The 21,201-nt window shown below is 48.7% G+C and overlaps 9 protein-coding genes across 9 annotated transcripts; 4 read left to right on the top strand and 5 right to left on the bottom strand.

Annotated features, from left to right (window-relative positions):
- Nucleotides 1–821: 821 nt before the first annotated feature.
- P170DRAFT_472005 (uncharacterized protein) lies at nt 822–1,412 on the top strand (the record flags this gene model as incomplete). Its single annotated transcript, XM_024852895.1, has 3 exons — nt 822–1,045; nt 1,139–1,257; nt 1,321–1,412. 3 exons carry the CDS (start codon nt 822–824, stop codon nt 1,410–1,412), a joined length of 435 nt encoding a protein of 144 aa, XP_024707400.1.
- Nucleotides 1,413–1,644: 232 nt separating this feature from the next.
- P170DRAFT_349559 (uncharacterized protein) lies at nt 1,645–3,612 on the bottom strand (the record flags this gene model as incomplete). Its single annotated transcript, XM_024843747.1, has 1 exon — nt 1,645–3,612. One exon carries the CDS (start codon nt 3,610–3,612, stop codon nt 1,645–1,647), a length of 1,968 nt encoding a protein of 655 aa, XP_024707399.1.
- Nucleotides 3,613–4,070: 458 nt separating this feature from the next.
- On the bottom strand, nt 4,071–5,163 carry P170DRAFT_433949 (uncharacterized protein). Its single transcript, XM_024848611.1, has one exon. The coding sequence runs from the start codon at nt 5,094–5,096 to the stop codon at nt 4,401–4,403; it is 696 nt and encodes a 231-aa protein (XP_024707398.1). The 5' UTR covers nt 5,097–5,163; the 3' UTR covers nt 4,071–4,400.
- Nucleotides 5,164–9,769: 4,606 nt separating this feature from the next.
- Nucleotides 9,770–10,563, bottom strand: P170DRAFT_462142 (uncharacterized protein; the record flags this gene model as incomplete). Its single annotated transcript, XM_024852082.1, has 2 exons — nt 9,770–10,314; nt 10,393–10,563. The coding sequence occupies 2 exons, from the start codon at nt 10,561–10,563 to the stop codon at nt 9,832–9,834; spliced, it is 654 nt and encodes a 217-aa protein (XP_024707397.1). The 3' UTR covers nt 9,770–9,831.
- Nucleotides 10,564–11,655: 1,092 nt separating this feature from the next.
- P170DRAFT_326977 (uncharacterized protein) lies at nt 11,656–12,234 on the bottom strand (the record flags this gene model as incomplete). Its single annotated transcript, XM_024843347.1, has 2 exons — nt 11,656–12,081; nt 12,148–12,234. Coding segments are annotated over 2 exons (513 nt in total), but the record flags the coding sequence as incomplete, so codon positions are not given.
- A 2,749-nt stretch (nt 12,235–14,983) lies between these two features.
- Nucleotides 14,984–16,386, bottom strand: P170DRAFT_488579 (isocitrate lyase/PEP mutase family protein). The gene is made up of 3 exons (XM_024853971.1): nt 15,747–16,386; nt 15,208–15,689; nt 14,984–15,154 (listed from the first exon to the last, which is right to left on the bottom strand). Exons 1-3 carry the CDS (start codon nt 16,240–16,242, stop codon nt 15,089–15,091), a joined length of 1,044 nt encoding a protein of 347 aa, XP_024707395.1. The 5' UTR covers nt 16,243–16,386; the 3' UTR covers nt 14,984–15,088.
- A 341-nt stretch (nt 16,387–16,727) lies between these two features.
- On the top strand, nt 16,728–18,477 carry P170DRAFT_352498 (putative MFS transporter; the record flags this gene model as incomplete). Its single annotated transcript, XM_024843925.1, has 6 exons — nt 16,728–16,847; nt 16,900–16,960; nt 17,024–17,195; nt 17,243–17,511; nt 17,584–18,226; nt 18,282–18,477. The coding sequence occupies 6 exons, from the start codon at nt 16,728–16,730 to the stop codon at nt 18,475–18,477; spliced, it is 1,461 nt and encodes a 486-aa protein (XP_024707394.1).
- Nucleotides 18,478–18,852: 375 nt separating this feature from the next.
- P170DRAFT_335673 (Zn(II)2Cys6 transcription factor domain-containing protein) lies at nt 18,853–19,481 on the top strand (the record flags this gene model as incomplete). The annotated part of the gene is made up of 2 exons (XM_024843379.1): nt 18,853–19,006; nt 19,228–19,481. Coding segments are annotated over 2 exons (408 nt in total), but the record flags the coding sequence as incomplete, so codon positions are not given.
- A 50-nt stretch (nt 19,482–19,531) lies between these two features.
- On the top strand, nt 19,532–21,176 carry P170DRAFT_488566 (transcription factor domain-containing protein; the record flags this gene model as incomplete). Its single annotated transcript, XM_024853970.1, has 2 exons — nt 19,532–20,411; nt 20,464–21,176. 2 exons carry the CDS (start codon nt 19,532–19,534, stop codon nt 21,174–21,176), a joined length of 1,593 nt encoding a protein of 530 aa, XP_024707392.1.
- Nucleotides 21,177–21,201: the final 25 nt, after the last annotated feature.

Here is a 21,201-nt window from a genome sequence, read left to right as displayed (position 1 = left end):
GTATTATAATTATTTTATTAAGATATTTTATTTATTTTAAAAATAGTTAATTACTTTAAGATCTGTTCTGGGGGCCCTAAATAAGGGTTCTGGGGGTTCTAGGGGTCTGGGTGGAGGACTTAATTAATTAAGTCTCCGGGCTTATAACCTGTAGGAATTATGAGGTAAGATACTGTATTTATCTTGAATAAAATGTTTAATTTCTAATAATTAAAATAATAATAAAGGAAAGGTCTAGATATACCAGAGGACCTTATTTTATATTTTATGATCTTACTGGGGGTTCTTATTTAATTTAGGAGGTCTCTGGTAAATCGCTGCGGATAACTTTATCTTGGCGGGAACGTTCCGGTATGCCTACCTAGGATACCGGGAGTTTCCCACATTATTGAAGACAGCATATATAAGAAAACCGGAGAAAGAAACCTACTGTAATGACATCTAATTTTATTCATTCAAACTATCGAGAACCAAAAAAGTTAAAAAACCTTGGACAACGCGGAAATCCTCCAAAGGCTACAATATCGCTCATAGTCAAATCAGAATGGACATCCTACAGAGCCTCTGTGCGGCCCCCAATATAGGGGACCCACCGCCACTGATCGTCGCTAGGATCCTACTTTAACAGTGGCTATGAATGAGACTAGCAGCTGAAAGCATACAGAAGGATACAGCCTAGGAACTAGTCCAGGGGGCGGCTTTCACTGTAGACGTCATATAATTCACGTGTCTTTCCATAGTTGAGACTTTTCATTTTTCCTCCTTCTTCCTTGTTCCGTTCTCATACCTCATTTGCCAACTACATTGTACATATCACCAAAATGCAACTTCTCACTCTTATCCCTGCTATCCTGGCAGCTCTCCCTGCCCTCAGTGCAGCTGACAGCTTTGCTGACTCTTGCGACCAATATCGCGTCCTTAAAACCGACGAGAAGGGCTACGTCCTGCAGGCAAAGTGTTCCAGCGACAGCTACAACGGATACTCCGCCCTGCAGCTCGACTGGTGTGTTGCGAACGATGAGGGCGATATTAACGCTCGCGCAAAGTACGTCATCTACTCTGTCCTCTGTACCTCCAAGCGCGATGTCAGAGACACTCGCGCGGTTCCACAACAACATATGCTAACGATGAAATGCAGTGGTGGGCTTACGTCGTCCTGTTCTGACGGATGTTCGATCATGACTGGTATCCCTGAATTGCGGTGTCTTTGCGATCCCCAACCAGAAGGGGAGTTCCGCGCGTCGACGTTGGATCTGAGTATGTGTTTTTGTCGTGTCTGCTTTGCGAGGGTAATTGTAAACATACTGACCAATGTCATAGCTCCCACGGTCACTAATAATGGTGGAATCTTGGAATGCTTTGGACAGACGGGATGGGAGACAAGTGAACCTGCGTCGACCTCGGCAATCTGAGACCTAACTGTAGGACATTGAGCGTGTTTAGATACGGATGGCAAACTAGATGTGCATAATGTGCATCACAGACTGCTTCGTACTCAGAATGATACCTGAATGTCAAAACTAAGTTCAGATCAAATCCAAAAGAGAAGCAACAGTTGCATACTAATCCCACAATTGCTCGATACATCCAAACCACGCAATCCCAACAACCACCAACCATCAGTACACAAAAGCAAATGCTATCCTAACCCTCCAACACCTGCAACCAATTCGCCAACGCCCAATCCTGATCATTCGCGTACGGATCATTATAATGCCCCTTCCTCCCATTCACACTCGTCGGATATACAAACGCACAATGCCCCCTGCCCTCATCCGTGAACAGCACCAGATTCGACCTAAAGATGCCCTCCGCGCGCCTCTCATAGCTCGTCTCCCCCATTGCCTTGGCGTAATGATGCATCGCGATCGCCGTCAACGTGCTCCAGTAGTGCGGGAACGTATCGCCCCACATCCTGTCCTTCCCGAACCAGTATCCATCCCAGTGTCGGATCGCGACGTCGTAGAGATGGTGGTCGGGCTGGCGGCCGCCGAACGCTACGAGTCGTTCGAAGTGCGGTTTCGCAGCGTCCAGCCACGCAGTGTTATTGGTGATGCGGTGTAGCTCGAGGAGGATGGTTGCTGCTGGGGCGATGATCGATTGTTCGTAGTTTACTTCGAAGGCGGGATAGTTTGGTCCGAGGCGAGCGATGTTAGCCCCATGGGTGGTGAAGAGGTGGTGGACGCGGTTGTAAGTCTTGTTGTCGGCGGCTGAGCGCAGGTAGGTGAGTCCTTCGTAGATGGGCAGGTTGATGGCGTACAGATCGACGCCGCCTTCGGAGTAGAAGCTCTCGATTGTGTCGAGGAGCCGCTGGCGAGGCGTCGCAGTGTAGTTGTTCTGGCTGGTGATCGGGGAGTTGTCGATCTTGGCCATGTTCAGGTGCAGTTGCATCACCCAGGGCCAGTTGTAGAGGCGCTTCGACTCGGTGGCGGAGCCAATGGGTCGGTTGTAGACGTATCCTGACGAGTCTTGGAGGTGGTTAATAACGTAGTTGTAGTAGATGCGCAGGGAGCCAAGGAGCTGCGTGTCGTTGGTTCGCTGCACCCAGCGGGCAAAGAGCACGCCCATGCCGATTCTCTCACGCGCGGTGTTTCGGTCAGATGCCGTGTCGAAGGTCACTGGGGCGTTCATCTGGTTGTCGTAGACGACGAATGCCCCGGCCTTGTGGGGGTCAGGGAATGAGGTGCTGAGGTGTTGGTTGTTGGCGATAAACTTGGTACGTTTCTGGATGATCTTCTCCAGACTCGACACAGTATTCAGGACGATGGTTGAGTTATGCTGATCTGTCCCATCCCCAGTTGTGAGAGTGAGCTTGCGTTCTCCAAGCTTGCTCGCAGGGATAGAAGTTTTGTAAATGCTGCCATTTCCTGCAGGGCTCAACCGGACGCCGTCAAGCGAGGCTTCATTCCATGAGCCCTGCGATATGGTTACATTGACATCCTCGCCGAGGAATGCCGTCAGCGGCGAAACCTCCACATGCACAAGCTGCTTTGACCGCTCACTCCCCCGCCTGAAGAAGTCCTCCCAATCGTGATGCCAGAACATAGACCAGCACACTTTACTCGTCTCCTGAGGCCCCAGCTCCGGCAGATCCGGATGCAAGAGAAACACCCCCCTCGTATTCGACGAAGTCACCGTATCCCTTGACTCAACACTATACCCAGCCAGCTTCCCCTCTGTCAAGACGAGTCCCAAATGGGGTCCGCGCAGCCCCATCCTCGTCATCTTTACCCATGAGGAGCTGCCCCCGGAGGCCCAGATATGAGCATGCGCACGATGCTCCAGGACGTCCGTGGTATTGGTGTAATGGTCGTTGAACGGGGCGTAAATAGCGAGTGAATTGGTGCCGCCGCCGTTAAGCTTGAGGGGAGCGTCACCTGTGTTCGTGAACGCGTAGCATTCCTCGAAGGATGCAAAGTCCTTCACTTCCCGCGTGACGGTCAACTTCAAGCTCTCTGCTTGGTACGTCGTCGTGACCGTTCTGTCACTGGCTGAGATAGTAGGCTCGCTCCAGTACATGCGCTTGAGACTGCCTACGCTCGCGTACCCCAGCCCCCAGTGGCTTCCTTGTGGTTGCCAGGGTGCGTTGCGGGGTACGCTGATCCAGCTCATGCTGGCATTGTCTTTGGGGTGGGAGATGGAGAGGACGGCGCCGGTTCTTTCGTCGATGGCGACATTGAAACCGGGGGAATTGAGAGTGTGTAACGCGAGAGAGAGGGGGGCGAGAAGCGTGCAGAGGAATCGTGCGCGCATTTTGGAAAACGAGAGACTGGTCACTGGCTAGGAGCAAAGTTCATGTTGGGTTTGTGTAGCTATATAAAGGTCGGCATATTCGATAGACGTAGACTATATTATTTTCTTGTCCAGGGGGGAACCTGAATCGGTGACTATTAAAACGAACGCCCAGCAATATATAGGATTTGTCGGTATAGCATTACCCCGTTTTCAGAAACCAGACTTGAACATCGCTCCAAAAGGGAAGTGCGATACATGATGTGAGAGGAAGCTTTGTGCGGGGATCCTTGCTGTAAACGAGATCGACGTCGGACGAATGGAAATCCGGGGAAGACGGGGATGTCGAAGCGATTAGGGCTCGGGATCGGATGATTGCACGCGGAGACCGGCGCAGCTTGAAGGATCAACGAAAGGGATGCTTTCCAAACGATTGAGGTGAGAATCCATGTTGCATGTGCAGAATAAACTTTCACCATACTCATAACTAATATCGCGGGGTTTGATTAAATTGGCCAAGCGCAAAGAGACATGACTATAAAAGCCAAATGAAGAAAAGGAACCGACATAATCATCTCACAGACGCCAGCATGGCGACTCGCCAACTTATTTTGATCTTCCAGTGTCTCGTGTCCCCTGAGCCACAATTCAATTCCTTCAACGCAGCTCTAAAATAACCATTCAAATGCTGCCAGACCAAACGTCAGCCCAGCCATAAGCTGGACCGCAGAATTCTTCGAAAGTGAAGACGCAGCAGACTCGTCCGTCGATGCTCCATCCGTCGCAGACGCAGTAGGCGAAGGAGTACTCGACCCCGACTGCTCGGTCTCAGTAGAACTTGGTGCCGATGCCGTATTACTTGACTCGGCCGAGCTGGACGCCGTCGCACTCGCTTCAGGGTTTGTCTTCGATCCTACTGCACTAGAAGACCCAGACTCCGTCGAATTCGAGGCCCGACCAGTCGATGTTGTAACAGTGGCACTGGCAGAAGAATCATCAGAAGAAGTATGCGATCCCGTAGTCGTCATAGTGCCCGTCGTTTTAGCGCCCTCGCTCTTGACCTCAAAACTCAGAAGGTCTCTTGAAGCATCCTTCGCCCATTTGTCGGTCGACCAACCGGCCACCGTTCCCGAGCAATCGGATGAAGTGTAGAAATAGATCCCGATGTTCTCGTTCCCTTGGTTATCCCACACGTATCTCTCCCCTTGGGCATGCTGGATCTCAATGCATGAGTGAGGCCCTTTGCCGGATTCAACGGACCCTTTGCCGTCCTCATCGTGCCAGGTGAGCTTCCATGCCGAGGCAGATGGGAGGAGCGAGATTGTGGACAGGAGGGTGAGAGGGAGAGTAGTCGCGAGCTTCATGGTGAGTTAAATGCGGAAGGAGGACGAGCAAGCTTTGTTTCAGTGTTCGATAGTCAGTGAAGACAGATAAAACAGATACTTCACAGTCAGAATGAAACAGTGTTGACGACCCCTTTTTGTACTGCTCTTGTGTGGTGACCCCATTGTACTCGATGCAGTCATTTCCCATCTATGGGGGCTACAGCCCGAAGCCTCGTATTCAGAACCCCAGCGATCCAGTCAGATGGCATTTCACGAGTAAAACGGCCCCACCTCCACGATGGCTGAAAAAGAGAAGCCATTGCCATCGCCCCCCTTCTTGGCGCCGAGGGATCGCTGTGTCCAAGCCTGATCTGAATGGTGGATTCAGAACGCCAAGCTGCGACGATGGGGTTATTGAGGAACAGCTGAGATGAAAATATCCGCAGTAAGGCTCCGCGGTTTTGAATGCTGGGAAGAGTCATTCTGTGCATTCTAGAGCCTGTCACTTGCCTCGTAGGGTGAGAAATATTTCTGGCACGAGACACTTTATTGTCAATGTCTGTGGATTGCTCCTAGCAATACCCATACGTAGCCAACCCATCCTTGCGGCGGCCTTGAAAAAGTTTTGGTGTTTTTTTTTTTCTTTTCTTTTCTTTTTTTTTTCATGGGTCCAGTAGTCATGGCCGACAGGGAATATACGAGGGCCGTTTCTGTGGATATCCTTCCACCAATCTGCAGCCACTAGTCCCTGCTACCGAGATTCTTTTCTTTGCTGATTGGCACTTGATAATCTTGTGACCCCTTTTTGGTGGTATTTTCCGAAATGCAGGAAGATTGAGGTTTTGTGATTGGTACTGAAGCAGAAAGAAGAGAGATCAAGCTGTATAAATGGATCCACACTGTAGACACCGGAAATGAAGCCCTGGGGTAAGTGCAATGGAGAATCCGCTGGGCAGATACTTCGTTCCCATTCGATGATAAATACAAGGCTTTACGTACAAGAACTATAGCAATCAAGATATGATTCAAACGTAATAGCACAATAGTAGGGGCTTAATATAACAGATTAGAGACATCTGATCGAACAATGCCGCCATTGCCGGGTCTGCAGGGCTTTTTCTTGCTACGTGCCTTATGTTGTTGAATAACTAGATACACAAGAGCTTTTCTAACGGCAGTGCAGAGAGCCCTAGTACATCTTACCGGAAAGACAGAAAATTAATGTTGGGAGGAAAATAGGAAGAAAGAGAAGGATGGGTGGGAGAAAGTTGGATTATACCCATATGCCCCCTTCTGGGGCCCTTCCTACGTTACTAACAATCGTTGGGCCACTAAAGAGCGTGTTGTGTATGCTACAGAAAGGCAGAAAGAAGAAAAGAGGGGGTAACAGCAAATGATGTCTATTCTTTACGGATAGACCTCAAAAGATCATACAAAGCATGTATGAAACTGCAATCAGCAGCCTTTTGAATTTAAGATATAGCTACAAAGCGAAAGATCATACTTGAGGGATAAAGGCTCATAATACGTACAGACTAGCATGAAATACCAACCGTCAATCTCAAGAACCTTTAGAATCTGGATACAGATGGGACTGAACAGATATTATATGCCTAAAAAGAAATGCCAAGCGAGTATCCTGCGCCCTATTTAGCTTTACAGCGGATGGTCCCATTATTGAAGGTTACCTTGATAGTGGTCTTTAGAACAGATATCCATCCCCCTACCGTATGACAGACCTAACCTCGGATGTTCCGTTGACATTCCTTCGGTTACATTCGGTGATAATTTGTTTCATTAGACATTGTAATTATCAGATTGATGGGGCGATTAGCAATTTCCACCCAGCCGAAGAGGCGAATCTCCGCAACCAGATTGAACTGTATACACCTTTGGCGGCAAGGGGCATTGAATACATTCTTTATAGCTTGGAGGCCCTATCTGCCGCAACAGAGGGGTCATAACTCCCCCATCCAGAACTATATCCTTGTGACATTTACTCGGCAGAATAATGGATTTGAAGGCCACTGGCTACTCCACGAGGAGGCCTCCTTTTCCAAACTCACGGTTTATATATGCATGAAAGCTAGGATTATACAGCGTCTTACCTTGTAATTCCTACAGATAGCCTAAACACCAAGATCTAAACATTTATCAGTTCATCATTCATGAGGCATTAGGTATCATCTTACAAAATAAAAGCTTTGTGCAAAATATCCTGAAGGTACCTCGAGGAAGATAGACGTCGGAGAACATGGATCACAGCCGACCTTTCATGTAGATATTAATCCATACAGCCAGAAAGCCTTTGTGAGGTGAGGTGAATGTAGTTGCGTCTCCTGGTATCTCGCTACAAGCTACATGCAAAAGCACCAACCTAAAGGCTATATTGGTGTTGTCATTTGATTTCAGTCTTCCAGTCCGACTGCAGGCCAGACCAGATGAAGCAATGCCACTGAAGCTTCATAGATCACGACATTTGGAAAGGCACAAGCGCATAATACCCTGTTGCAGTTTCGTATTGCAAGACCCGTTAGATCTATTTGTCCAAATTAGGAGTGGCCCGCGATACAGATGTGGTGCATTTCTCCATTTCCCTCGGTTTTCTTTCCGTCTTGTTCCTTTTCTTTTCTTTTTTTTTTCGTCGTCTTGTTTTCTTTTTCGTTTTCTATCCTTTCTTTTTGGGATTTTTTGTTTCTGATTGAACTTCTGCCGGTTCCGTAGGAAGTGTCGTGACGTGTGGTATCAGCTTAGTGGTGTTGTTCTATATTAAACTTTTGGTGGCTTTTCGTCCGTCATGCTCCGCCTCCTCCCGTTTGAACGATTGGAGAGCCCATCCACCTCTCAAACCGCCAAGATCTAGGGTTCAGGGTCCTGAGCTGGGGCAATGATGCTAAATATAGGTCGTGGCGCGTAAATGTAAGTGAACTTCCGAAACCCCGATCTATCATCACTACCCATGCTGTGACTGGTGACATTACGTTTACCAAACTAGCTACTGACGTGGGAAAACAATGCTTGTGGTTGGACTGCTCTAGGAATGAGAGTCACCCAGAAAATTCAGTACGGATTGATTTCATTATGAAGAGTGCGATACCGGCAATCTACACTGGTCGGCTATAGGTCATGTAAGCCTGGGGAGGAGCGGGGGGGGTTTCTGTCTCAGGCAAATAGAGCTATTGATATTTGGTTGCGTTTACAGGGCGTCCGTCGGGATCACCCGAGAAGTGCCAATAGTCGCATGGGTCCACAGGCGTCCTGCAAGACCAACTCCGTGCTTAGCACATCGGGATTGCCTGGTTTTGACGAATCAAAGACAATCGTAATGAGTCGTCAGTTAATTCGCTGGACAAGAATAAAGTTATTACCTGCCTCACCGGAATATAACTCCCTGCGGCCAGCTCCACCGTCTCTTGAATGCAAGCGTATACCGGTCTCACTATGGCCGCAGGTAGCGGCGTAGTTCAATAGCAGGGGGCGCAAAAAGCGGTTCTACATGACACGGGCCCGGTAGTTGTGAGGCCCCAGTTAAGCTCGGGAAAATAGAGTCGGGAATGATGAATCAGTCATATAACTGCTACATTCTTCCAGCGGACTACATGTAGTGTGCCGTCCACCCTGGGCGACAGTCGGGTGGTTGGGCAGAGCACCAGCAATACACTGGGCATTTGTAAGACACCTACCACAGATTGCTGCCCAGACAGCAGTCTGCTGTCAATACGAAAGAGAGGCGCGGTGAGAGAGCGTTACACTGCCAAGTCTTATGCGTTTTCCTACTGTCCAATAGATGTTCGATCATGTCTTTTGCCCGTACCTTAGCGCCAGGGCCACGTTCCTCCAAACTCTAATGTTGCAGATTGCCCGGGGAAGGGTGGGGCTGCACTCCTGTACCATGGTCCGCGGTTTATACTCCGCATGACAAATCTATTAGTCCGATCCTTGGAACTAGAGAGATGAGGCTACATGTGGGGAAATAAAAGGCAGTGAGATGGGAATGTAAGACGTCAACACCCGCCAAGAGTGACAACTACCGAGTCTAGGATCCCATTGGATCGGACCCTGTCTTGGCGGCGGGAGCTACCGAACATGGTCTAGTGGCCAGCCACCGTGCACACCGCCTAAACTGGCCCTGGCACCTGGCTGCCTTGTCGCCTCACTGTCTTGGCCTGTCCCGAAGAGCTGGTGGGCAGTAGTATCGCAATCTTCCTCGTGCTATGCGCACAAGGGCCTGGGCCTTGGACAGAATTCCACGCGTCTTGAAGCTGATTAAGCGAGACACATGGACCGAGAAGCCAATTCTGAATGTGCTTGCAGGCAGAGCGGCCAAATGGTGACATGGTAGAGAAAGTAGAGCTTCATCGCCGCTTTCTGGTTTAGAAGCCAACAAACGTCCATGTATGAACATCGGAGCGCCTGTTGAAGGAGAGGCTCTACCTCTACAAAGTGAGTCTACGCGCTGGGTATCCGGCCAGCGGATCGTATATGAGCCAGAAATAAAATTGATAAATCAACGCGTTCTATAGAATGGAAAACAATCTGGGCAGAGAAGAGACACGCGTAATGAGAAAAAGGAGAAGATAGACGATATCCCAAAAGAAGAAAGAGAATACACGCGAAAGCAAAACACAGGACAAGAGCAAACATGAAAATATGAAAACAATACAGGGGCACAAAAAGGCTGCCAAAGGAGAAGATGGAGCGATCAGGTGTACAAATTCAGTCCCTTCAGTGATGATACACGCATCCCGGAAGAAGTGGATGAATTGGAAACCCCTTAAGGTAGACTGAAAGTCTGCCTCCACCACAGCAGACTGAACGCGGAGTATTGTACGAACTCAGGGAGGCCAGAAACCATAACCTGGGTTTGAATGGGTGTCAAAGTCACCGTCATGGTCCCAGTTGGCGTCAAGTGCCTGGCGAGATCATCTATATCCCTTGCATCGACGCGACGTTTTCGTGGGCATGATCTGGCCAAGCAACTCAGGATCTTGGTAAGAAGCAGTTCGACTTCGTCAAGATACGGAATGTGTCCAGGTTGAACTAGACTTTGGATGGGCACGGCCGACGTAGGTACAAATTCGGTGGGCGTAGTCGGAAAAGGACGGAGGACCCTTTCAGGGATTAAGTCGACCTTCTTAAAGGTCCCCCGAACAGCGACTTGGATTTCGTCCCCAGCACAGGGAAAGATTACCTGGCTCTGCAACGACCGCTTGATGCACTCGGTTGTGTCGACGCCCGTAATGAGGACATCCGCGTCCTAGCCCAGACGTATTAGTACCTCGATATGACATTTGGGGAATACAAAACTAGGGTCGGAAGGTCTGTTGTTTCTCACCATGGTCTCGCGAGTAGCGCCAATATAATGACGGACAGCAAGTCCGCCAATAATTGCGATCCGTATTTCTTTATCGGGGTTCTTTTGTTGGAAGCTGTGGACTGCCGTAATCAGCGTTTCCACTGCTGTTTTGAGATGTGCATAATGAAGTGGGTGATTATTAGGGTCCATAGCGGATAGTTCAGGACGCAAAGTGCAGGGAATATTGGGTTTGGGGTCAAAGAGAAAAGAGAGAAAGGAATTCAAGAGAAAGACTGGGTGGGACTCTGTGATATTCTGAGAGAGCAAGAGGATTATGCCTGTATTTATATAGGATTGAAAACACAATAAGCAACCCTATCTCCTGAGCGGAGGACATGTCTTCTTGAAAGTGAGGTGCCCGGACTGACACCAAGTAGGTACCAGTAAATTGCATGAGTTACTCCTTGCTATTCAGAGACTTGTGTCTTACATGAAGGTGAACCCCTGTACAATAGCAAGAAGGTTCTAGAATCATGCCTGGAAGGGAAGGCAGTCTTTCTCTTCCGTTCTGTGTCTGTTTGCCTTTTTATGTCTTCCCTTCGCGATATTTACACGAAAAAGGAACAAGGTTTCGCGGGATTTGAATTATTTGAGGAATTATCTAAAGTCCTGCCGGGGCTTTCCGGCGAATGAAGTATTAACCAAAAAAAAAGAAAAAGGAAAAAAGGAAAAGATACAGGGACACCCAACTAACTGAGTAAGACAACAGGATGAATCAATAAAAACATGAAAATGACTAATATCATCAAAGAGAAACGAAGAAAGAAATACAAATGATGTCAGGTACCCTCCCATTGTTTAGATGACAGACGCGCCCTATGACTAATTTCCCCCAGAATCAAGGGAAGAGAGACAAATGAAGAACACTCGAAATCTTTCTCCGAAGCTGCAACAGATGAACAAGGAATCTTGAGCAGCAAGAACCAAGCAGATGATGCTGGGATTCTAATCGGGGCGTTTGACTCTATATCTGGGTGGTACATTCGGTCTGGGTGGTGGTGGAAGAACGTTTGCACTGGTCAGACGCCTTCTTAGATCCCTTTCTGCGCGCCTCTCATCTTCTATGCCTATACAATCGACTTCTAATCTCATCCAAGTTCGGAACATGGGTACGAACACGGGATCCAATTCTTCCTCACTCATGAGACCGTGGTCTCTAAAGTAAATTCCCAAGTAACATATCCAATGGCCCCATATTGTTGTCCAACGATCGTCCTGATTCCCTGGATGATCATCGACGAAGTCTCGGGAGTATAGTAGATATAGCACTTCAAAGAACTTAGTCGGGCGAAGAATCTTGACCGGAAATAATCCCGGCTCGAATCGCCCTATTTTCTCCATCGTATCTTGAGGCAAAAGGGGATCGTCTGCTGCCATGTAATAACGATCTCCAGCTGTCGCAGGCCCTATCGGAATGTCTGGAAAGGTCCAGAGATAGTCGGACTTCTTGTGGAGCTTTACCACCGAGGTATTGTCAGGGTCATCCATACCCGTCATTTCTCGAATAGCGTCCAACGGACAATGGACGTGATCAGCGGGAATTATTGTGTAAGCATCCTGCCTATTCAGGTGGCAGTCGTCCCCTCTGTTGCAAATTGTAAACCCCTGCTCTAGAAGGGCTGCCTTTGCCTGAGATAACAGGTGGTCTGGTACAATGAAATCTGTGCCCTAAAAAAAGTCACTCCGGGTTAGCTACTCCGTTTTCATTTTTGCTGTAAACCAATTTCTACTTACGAAAACACTGGTTGGGATGGTATAGCAGTTCATCATGGGTTCAGCCCAAAGCACGTTGGGAACTCCGGCTTCAGTTAAAGCTCTGGACCACTCGGAGAAATATTTATCTAGTGTGGGCCATGACTTCCCTGCCAGGGGCTGTCGTGCGTTGAATTCTGCGGTAGCTGCGTCTTCCGCCATTGTGGAAATGCTTCGTCGTTCGATCGTTATTTGTCGGAATCTGCTTTTCATAAACATGAGCCCGCGTGTTGCTTTGGTATTTATATGATCTGAGAATCTAACGAACGGGAAAGTCGAGTTATAATTGAAATGACCTCGAAAGAACAATCGGGCTAGGACTCGGTCCCACCCGCTTTCAAAGTGGTCTTTCCATCCTAGCACCGACTTCTAGCATCTATACTCCATTTGTCCTGGTGTTTGGCTGGAGAAGCCATCTCATTGATGAAAGAATCACATCCCATAGATCTCCTAGTCACCGCATACAATCCCCATCGAGGACTTTTACTTCCTGGACCCACAACGTTGTACACAAATAGATACCTTTATACTCGCCATAAAGACCGGGGTCCTCTACACCAAAAGTAGCAATCCGTCGCCCAACCATGAAGGTGGAAGTTAGAACATGATAGCCGCTTGTAAAGTGTGACATACGTAGATACTTATGTCAGTATACTTTCAACGACTTACGTTGATAATAGTCCTCGGTCTAGTGTAATATACATTCGCAACTATCTACGTGAAAATCCCTAGAGTCTGAGCTGATAGAGTCTTTTTGGACAACGCAACACACTGAACATTCGTCGAACACACAATTTGCTCCTTCCGTCTCGTCATTTTAATTTCTCCTTTTTTTTTTTTTTTTTTTTTTGTTTTTGTTTTGACTTTGTATCATCCGACATCTCGTTTGATTCTTCTCTCCATCCACTTGAAACCCAGTCCGGGTTTCCCCGTACCAGAACAGGGTCTCGGCCTTTCGCATTATACTTCGGTGGCGTGAAGACCGTTTTCGATGCCCCTTCTAGACATAATCCATCACACCGCTTGTCCTGATTCATGGGGTGGCAGCTTGCCACGTCTCGGAAGACTGCGAGAGAGCGTACGATATTAACGAATAAAGGCTTACGATAAAGCATCCGACCACGAGGTTGTGGGGCGCTTGGCTGCTGGTGGCTGTGAGAGTTGGGCGATCCTGGCTTCATTGGCCAACACTCCCTCATTTTGGCTTTTCTTTTTTCTTTCATCTTTCTTTCAGCTTCATTTCTTCTCTCTTAACTTTGTATAGTTTATGACCTGTTTCAACTACACTCAGGCTCTTTTCTCTCTCTCTGATATCAAAGAGCAGAAAGAGAAAGGGGGGGAAGGGGGTGGCTCAAATGGACAACGGGCTGGGCTGAGACATGGATGATAAAGAGCCACAGCCACCGAAGTCTCACATGAGACAACACCACACAGTGATTGACACAAGTCAAAGGATACCAGATTTACCCTCGCCATAAAAAAGCGAAAGAAAAGGAAAAAGGGCAAGACAAAAAGATAGAGAGAAATCAACCGACAAGGGGAAACTGGAAACCCAAAGCCGATAGCTCTCAGCCTGTCACATAACACAAACCTGAGTACCCACTAGGGATGCTGGACCAAATAAAGCCAGCGGAATTACCATTATAGACAAACACCGATACGAGAATGGCCTTGCTGATGCGATTGCATTTTTAAGTTAAATTTAAATTCACTCTTTCGGTTAAAATACTGATTGGTAAAGGATGAACAAGATTTTCTATTCCAAATTATAGCGTACCAGAGACCTGGCTATCTCTTATTTGCTTTGGACTCTGAAATGTGGGCTGAGCCTAGCTTGGAACATGTTAACTTGATGCCACTGTACCTTCAGTAGGACAGAGATCTCTGGAGCAACACACCAAAACGTTGCATGGCTACTTCAAATAAAGTTAATGCCAGTAAATCAAGAACGTGTTTGAAATTTCGTCTTCATTTTTCTGGAAATTCTTTATCGCAACCCTTTTCGTAATACACAGGCTGTGTGGGTATACAAGAATATCTACGCACGTCACACGTTGGATCAGATACAGAAGCCAACTAATATCACAATCTCGATATTATAAATCATATCTATATGTGTATGTGGTTTAAATTACTCATGTAACACCACATTCCTCACGGGAACGCACAGCCCCGTAGATTTGGAAATAACAGGGCTCTATTAATGCAGGAACCACATGGAGCCAGAGTTGTGGCTGGAGGGCTAGGATAAGCTATAGCCAATCAGCTCTTTTCCTTGCTTAGTGCGGATTCTTCTTTTTCCCCCTACTTCTTTGTCTTTTTCGCTCTCTCTAGCTTTTTCTTTCCATTTTACTTTATCTTTTCTGCTCTCTACCTTTCGTTCCGAACGCAAATTTATCCTTTTAGATTTGCCTGCAAGGATTGAAACGATCGTGTTTCATCTCTGCAATGGGAGAAAATGGGAGTCAATGGCCATTAGTCCTGAGCGACATCTTTCATGTATAGCCTGTCTGTAGTGTGGCAATTCGACCGCGTGATCGAGGGGAAAATCCTTAGTCTTTCTCTCGACTAGCCTTAGGATAAAATCCAAGTCCCCGGAGTTCATACCTATGCGAACAGGTAACACCAGCCAAAACCATGTAACAATGGGGACTTGCATACCGCACTTGTGGGGACATTCCTGTACATTGGTAGTGCAGCAGGCGTCGGACAGCCCAGCGGTAGAACCAGTGTAGTTAGTTGGGGAAACGATCCAAACTGCGTGGAAGATGATAATATATGTACATTTAGAGATACTAACGTAGAGGCAAAAGGAGAACCGACTTTCTTGCAAATAAATACGTCTCTATATATAGTGTAATCAAATCCCTCGAGACTCCCTCAACAACACACCATTGAATGCCATAAGTCAGCTTTGCAGTCACTACAAACTACCGTTCTGGCTATGAATGAGACCATTCTCATTATACTCGTATCTTCCTTCCTCGCTCTAAACTATATCAGCAACCATTCTAAGAAGCCAGCGACAGAGGTATTACTTACCCAATACTTGTTAAAGCCAACTCCCTCACAGACCTCATCGTACCCCAATATCATGGGTGGCGCCCCGGTTGTCATACTCCGTTTCAGCCCTTCCAGCGCTTCCCGGATACTCTTCAGTTTGGCGGCCACCAGAGTCCACGGGTACGCCACCGCTGAGTATCCAAGTTGCGCTAATTCCTGAGCCGATACATTCTCGGTCTTCCCGCCTTCGATGATGTTCGCAAATACGGGAAAGTCGAGTTCTTCAGCGCATCGTTTCATCGACGCCCGATCGGGCAGCGCCTCGACGAACACCGCGTCAACGCCAATTCTCTTGAACTCCTTCGCGCGCGTCATCGCCTCCTCCCAGCCGTGAATCAAAGAGTCCGTGCGCGCCAGGATGAAGATGTCGCGTCCCTGGTTTCGCGCATCCACGGCGGCCTGCAGTCGGGCGTAGGCCTCGCCACGAGAGACTACCGATTTCCCCTTGGTGTGACCGCATCCTGCAGGTTGGTCAGCCAATCTAGTCTATACCTGGTTCGCGCAGCATCAGGCCTTACGCTTCGGCCACGTCTGGTCCTCAATCATCACCCCGGCTGCGCCGGCCAATGCAAAGGACTCCACGGTATTTTTTACATTCATAGGGCTGCCGTATCCGGTGTCCCCGTCGGCTAGCACAGGCAGGCTTGTCATGCGCACTGCCTCCTGGATCTTGCTGCACACTTCCGCCTTGGCGATGTATCCTGTGTCTGGCAGCCCGTAGGAGCTGGCCAACGCGTACCCGGCGAGGAATACGATGGGGAAGCCGGCCTCCTCGACTAATCGCGAGGACAGCCCGTCGTAGGTGCATGTGTGGGCGACGATCTTGGACGGATCCCCGTGGGCTTCGAGCATCATGGTGCGGAGCCGGGATGCTTGGGCGGAGGGGATTCGGCCTCGAACGTTCTTGAGTGACACGTTGATGTCGGTCGCTTGCCCATTGGTTTGTGCTTCGACTTGGACGTTGGAGGAGAATTGGAAGGGGTAGGGGGTTGTGGTCTTGAGTGATTCAGACATGGTGTGGGCGTGGATGAGGTGTTCTGGACGGTGGAAAGTTGAACGAAGCAAAGAATGCTGTGCAATGAGAGATAGAGATGGGAGTGGCTAGAAGACGAGACTCAGTGGCTTAAATAGCCATTGTCGGTGGTCCTGAGACCTGGTCTACTGTTGCGGGTATTTGCATGCGCGGATGTTGCCAATTTTCCGCGATGCAAAACACCCGCAGCGCCAAGCCTTCTCGACAGCAAACATCGTCGACGTTCGTTTCCGGTGGCATCTCGACCCCGGGGGATCTGCGTCAAATGCGGGGAAGCAAGTAGCCGGTTCCGTTGGGTGGATAATCGGCGATACCTCATTCGTAGCGGAGGGGGAGTGCGACTTGGCTACGTAGGTGGGGGTATAAAAGGCTTGATGAGTTGAGGACTCTGCAACTTGTGGATTTGTACAACGCAAACCAATTTGACTTTTTGTTCGTGGACGCTTCGTGAGACACTCTCATCATCATGAATGAGCCAAAGGAAATCGACTCTCATCATCTGGAGCACGTTCAGTTCCACGAGATGGAAAAAGGACAGGTGGTTAGTCGGGTTCCGGCACAGGACCAGGCCTCCATTCGTCGGAAGGTGGGTTGCAGAAATCATCTTCTCTGAACAGGCAGATAATATCGAACCACAGTTTGATCGACACGTTCTGCCTCTCGTGTGTATTCTCTACGTTCTCTCGTACCTCGATAGAGGTATAGTCTGGCCAGTGAAGACCGCATTTCTAACGTACAAACTTACTGACATCGACGGGTTAGGGAACATTGGAAACGCCAAAACAGCTGGCCTTGACACCGACCTCGGATTGAATGATAAGCAATGGGCCTGGGTTCTCTACTCGTTCTACATTTGCTACATTATGTTTGAGTGGACAACCGTGCTATGGAAGATCTTTCCAGCTCACATGTATGTAGCTGTTCTTTGCATATTGTGAGCTTCTCTCTCTAATAGGACGGCCATAACTTACTAGAGTTTAGCTGGGGTGCGGCCGCAATGTGCAGCGGCGCTGTCAATAACATGGCCGAGCTAGTCGTCTGCCGCTGTTTCTTGGGCGTCTTTGAGGCTGTATTTGGCGCTGGAGCTCCCTACTTCCTGTCGTTATTTTATCAGCGCCAGGAGCTCGGCTTCCGTATGTCGCTTTTATTGGGAATGTCACCCGTTGCCAATTGCATTGCGGGTGCGCTTGCGTATGGCATCACGCAGATTCGCCATTCGATTGAGTCATGGAGGTACTTATTCATTATCGGTCTGATTCTCTCGCGTCTTATTCTTTTTTCCTTTTTCTCAAATCCTTTGCTGACCCTTTCGGGACTTGCAGAAGGAGCCCCGACAGTTTTATTTGCCGTGATCATTTTCTTCTTCCTCCCAGACTCCCCTGGCACCGCGAAATTCCTCACAGAAAATGAACAAACGCAAGCAGTCGAGCGCCTCCAGACCGTCGATAATACAGGAAAGTCTCGCATGGACTGGCATCAAGTGTTGAATGGCCTGAAAGATTACAAAAACTACGTGCACATGCTAATACATTTCTGCTGCAACTATTCCTTCGCAGGCCTATCCAATTTCCTGCCCACGATCATCCAGGAGATGGGATACACATCAATCAACGCGCAAGGACTTTCCGCTCCACCTTACTTTGTTTCTTTCCTGCTATGTATCACGGCGGCCGTGATTTCTGATAAGTGGGGAAGAAGAGGACTGGTTATCGCGATCAGTGCCACGGTCGGCACGATCGGATATCTGATTCTCGCTGCGGTGCAAGATGAAAAGAAGTCGGGGGTTAGGTATCTCGGTGTGTGGTTGGCCACATGTGGGGTGTTCCCAGCGCTTGTTATTAATGTCACCTGGCTGGCGAATAATCAGGGAGGTGATTCCAAGAAAGGTGCCGGCCTGGCTATTCTGCTTATTTTCGGACAATGTTCGAGCTTCGTGAGCAGTTCTGCCTTTCCAGATTCTGAGGGGTGAGTTCGTTAGTCTTCAATGAGGTATCTTAAATCAGGCTGAACGCAGTATTAGGCCGTTTTACGTCCGCGGATGTGCGATTGGATGTGCATTGACTGGTTTTATTGCCGTCATGGCGCTTGGTCTTTTTGCGAAGTTGGATCATGAGAATAAACGCCGAGACCGGGTCTATGGAACAGTGGATGAGCATGTTCGTGTGGATGTTACTCGTGATGGCGACAACAACCCTCAGTTCCGTTACCTTACTTGATTGTCAGTGGTGGATTCTTGCCCATCACGCCGGTTAAATATATCCGTAGTATGTGGAATTGGGCTGGATTTGCCGAGCGTTCGGCTTACCAAATAGCGTTAACCGTATCATTCTCCAACTAAAGACTCCTCCTTGCCATTCTTTCTTTGTCTGTTTATCCAGTGGTTATCAGTAGTTATCTTAAACAGTGTAATCACTATAAAAACCACCGTCCCGATCCAGTCAATTAGGGCTTCGGCAGTTCCCCGCATCCGAGGCTTTTCCCCACTTCTCCGCTTTTCGCCTCAACGACACATCTTCAACATGCCAACCCCTACAACGTCTAGGACTCGCCGCAATCGTCCTCCTAGGAGTCGCGCAGTCATTGAATATGAGTACCAGCGCACATACAAGGCCTGCGTTCCATGTCGACGACGCAAAGTGAAGTGTCAACCGGGCGACCAAGCGCATCAGCCATGCTGCCGTTGCGCGAAATTCGAGTTGGAATGTCGCTTTGATGATAGGACACCATGGGCTAGAGAGGGTGGAGGTTAATACATAATATCCTCACCAAGTATGGGATACTAATGGCTCTTAGTGGTAGAAGAACGATCGGATAATGCCGTTGGGGATGCATCTCAAATATCAGATCCTTCACCTGGAGAACAGTCAACGCAAGGTGTGTGATTCTGACCCAGCGCACTGAACTTGCGAAGCTTATCTCTTCAGGAACCTGTATCGAGGGAAATGGGCATGGCGCACTGTTGACAGGGCTCAATCGAATGGTCTCGAGTAGTAACGATGCACTGGGAATTCTCTTCCGGGCCGCTGCTGGAGAAGCTGGGTCGGCAACAATAGGTCATGGAGACACTAGGCATCCCGCTACTCAGGGGATTCATATGGCTTTTAGCCGCCCGCACTGTTTGCCACACGCGGATGTCTTGCGAGTCTGGGATGCTTGTCGATTCGTTAAAATGGGCTGGTTTAGCGCCTTCGAAGCATTCACGCTGGTGGACTTGTGCGTACATCATTGCCTGGAAACTCCGGAGCTAATTCCTCTAGATTCTTCAAAAATATGGCACCCCTGTCTCCAATTATTTCTTCATTTTACGAAACCCCCCAAAGTCATTACTGGCTTGTTACACAAGAGCCAATGCTATGCTGCACAATCTTGATGATCTCATCCCGCTACCACATCCTCCCTGGAGCTGGCGGTACCTCACGAGGATACTTCATCCACACTCGGCTGTGGCAGCATTGCCAGCACCTTATACTGCGCATAACTCTCGGCCAGGAAAAAACCTCAAAGGCCAAAACAAGGCATCTGTCATCTATCGAAGCCCTACTCCTTATATTGGAATGGTATCCACGAGCGCTTCACTTCCCTCCAGAAACCGATGGCTGGGACTCGGATTTAGCTTTGTTGGCTCCGGACTGGAGAGACCCTCCCGTCACTGATGATGATCTGCCAATGTCCAATCGTTGGAAGGAGGATGTTGTTGAGCCAACGAAACGATCGGACCGAATGTCGTGGATGCTGGTTAGTAATGCGTTGGCCTTGGCGCATGAGCTGGGTGTGTTTGGACAGGGTGTTCAGACACTTAAAGCGGACAGCGTAGCCGCGAGCTCTGAGACAGATGCGTATGTGGAATTGCTTGACAGTAGACGCCGACGCCTCCCGTTGTTATTATTTGTTTTGGTGAATCTCATTGCGGCAAGGATCGGGTGCCCGTCACTTCTACCAGCGACTCCGGGCGTTTCCTCAATGGTGGGAGAGGATCGAGATTGGGTGTGTTTCATGACCTCCTGGGTTGAGCTGACTAGGATTACGAAAGAGATTACAGAACAATACTTTCCTCCGCTTAGGAATGATGAGAGATCACAAAGGTGGAACACCACCGCATCGCTGGGCAAATGGCGAACCGTGCTGTCTAAATGGTTAACTAAGGGATCCTGTTGTCATAGTAAGGCTCATGATATCTCCAATGACTTTCCCTTTCTAACAAGTAATAGATAGACCATTTGATGATATTCTGTACATTGAAACCGAATACCTTCGTGTATTCATCAACTCCATTGAAATGCAGTCTTTTGTCGAGGAAAACGTCCCACAGTCCGACCTGCCATCACAGGCCAATACTGTGGAAGCCAAAGACTGCCTATTCCTAACAGAGGTTGTCGAAGGCTCATGTGCGATCCTCGATCACATAGTCCTTCGTTCAACCGAACAAGCAATCCGATATCTTCCCAACCGCATCTTCCTGCGCGTCATCAGCTGCTCAATCTTTCTTCTCAAGGCTCTAAGCCTTGGCACCCGTGCAGCGGCACTCAGGGACGCTTTGAATCTCCTTGATAAAGCAATCGATACGATACAGTCGGACTGTCCCGACGATATACACCTTGTCTCGCGATATGCCGCTCTCCTGCAAATCCATGTTTCTCGTGTCCGCCAGACGTTCAGTATGTCGGGTAATAATATACCCAACATGCAGTCGCAGGAAGAACAGAGAGAAGAGGACCCTGGAGGTGAATTGCCTCAGGCGACTGATTCGTGGGATCAAGACATGGGGCTGCCTGACTCGATATTCTCCGATGATTGGTTGTCATTGCCACTAGACCCACTGATGGCGCCATTTGGGGCTTGGGATGAAACCGGGCAGCTGGATGGATTGGACTCTGCATATTTGGATTTGGACTTTATTTGGAATTTGCCGCCGTAGGCGGCTTTCAAATTCATATTGAATT

The sequence above is a fragment of the Aspergillus steynii genome, assembly GCF_002849105.1.
Source record: "Aspergillus steynii IBT 23096 chromosome Unknown P170scaffold_2, whole genome shotgun sequence".
NCBI lineage: Eukaryota > Fungi > Ascomycota > Eurotiomycetes > Eurotiales > Aspergillaceae > Aspergillus > Aspergillus steynii.
Note: the sequence above shows the minus strand (reverse complement) of the source record. Positions and strands in the feature narration are given on the sequence as shown.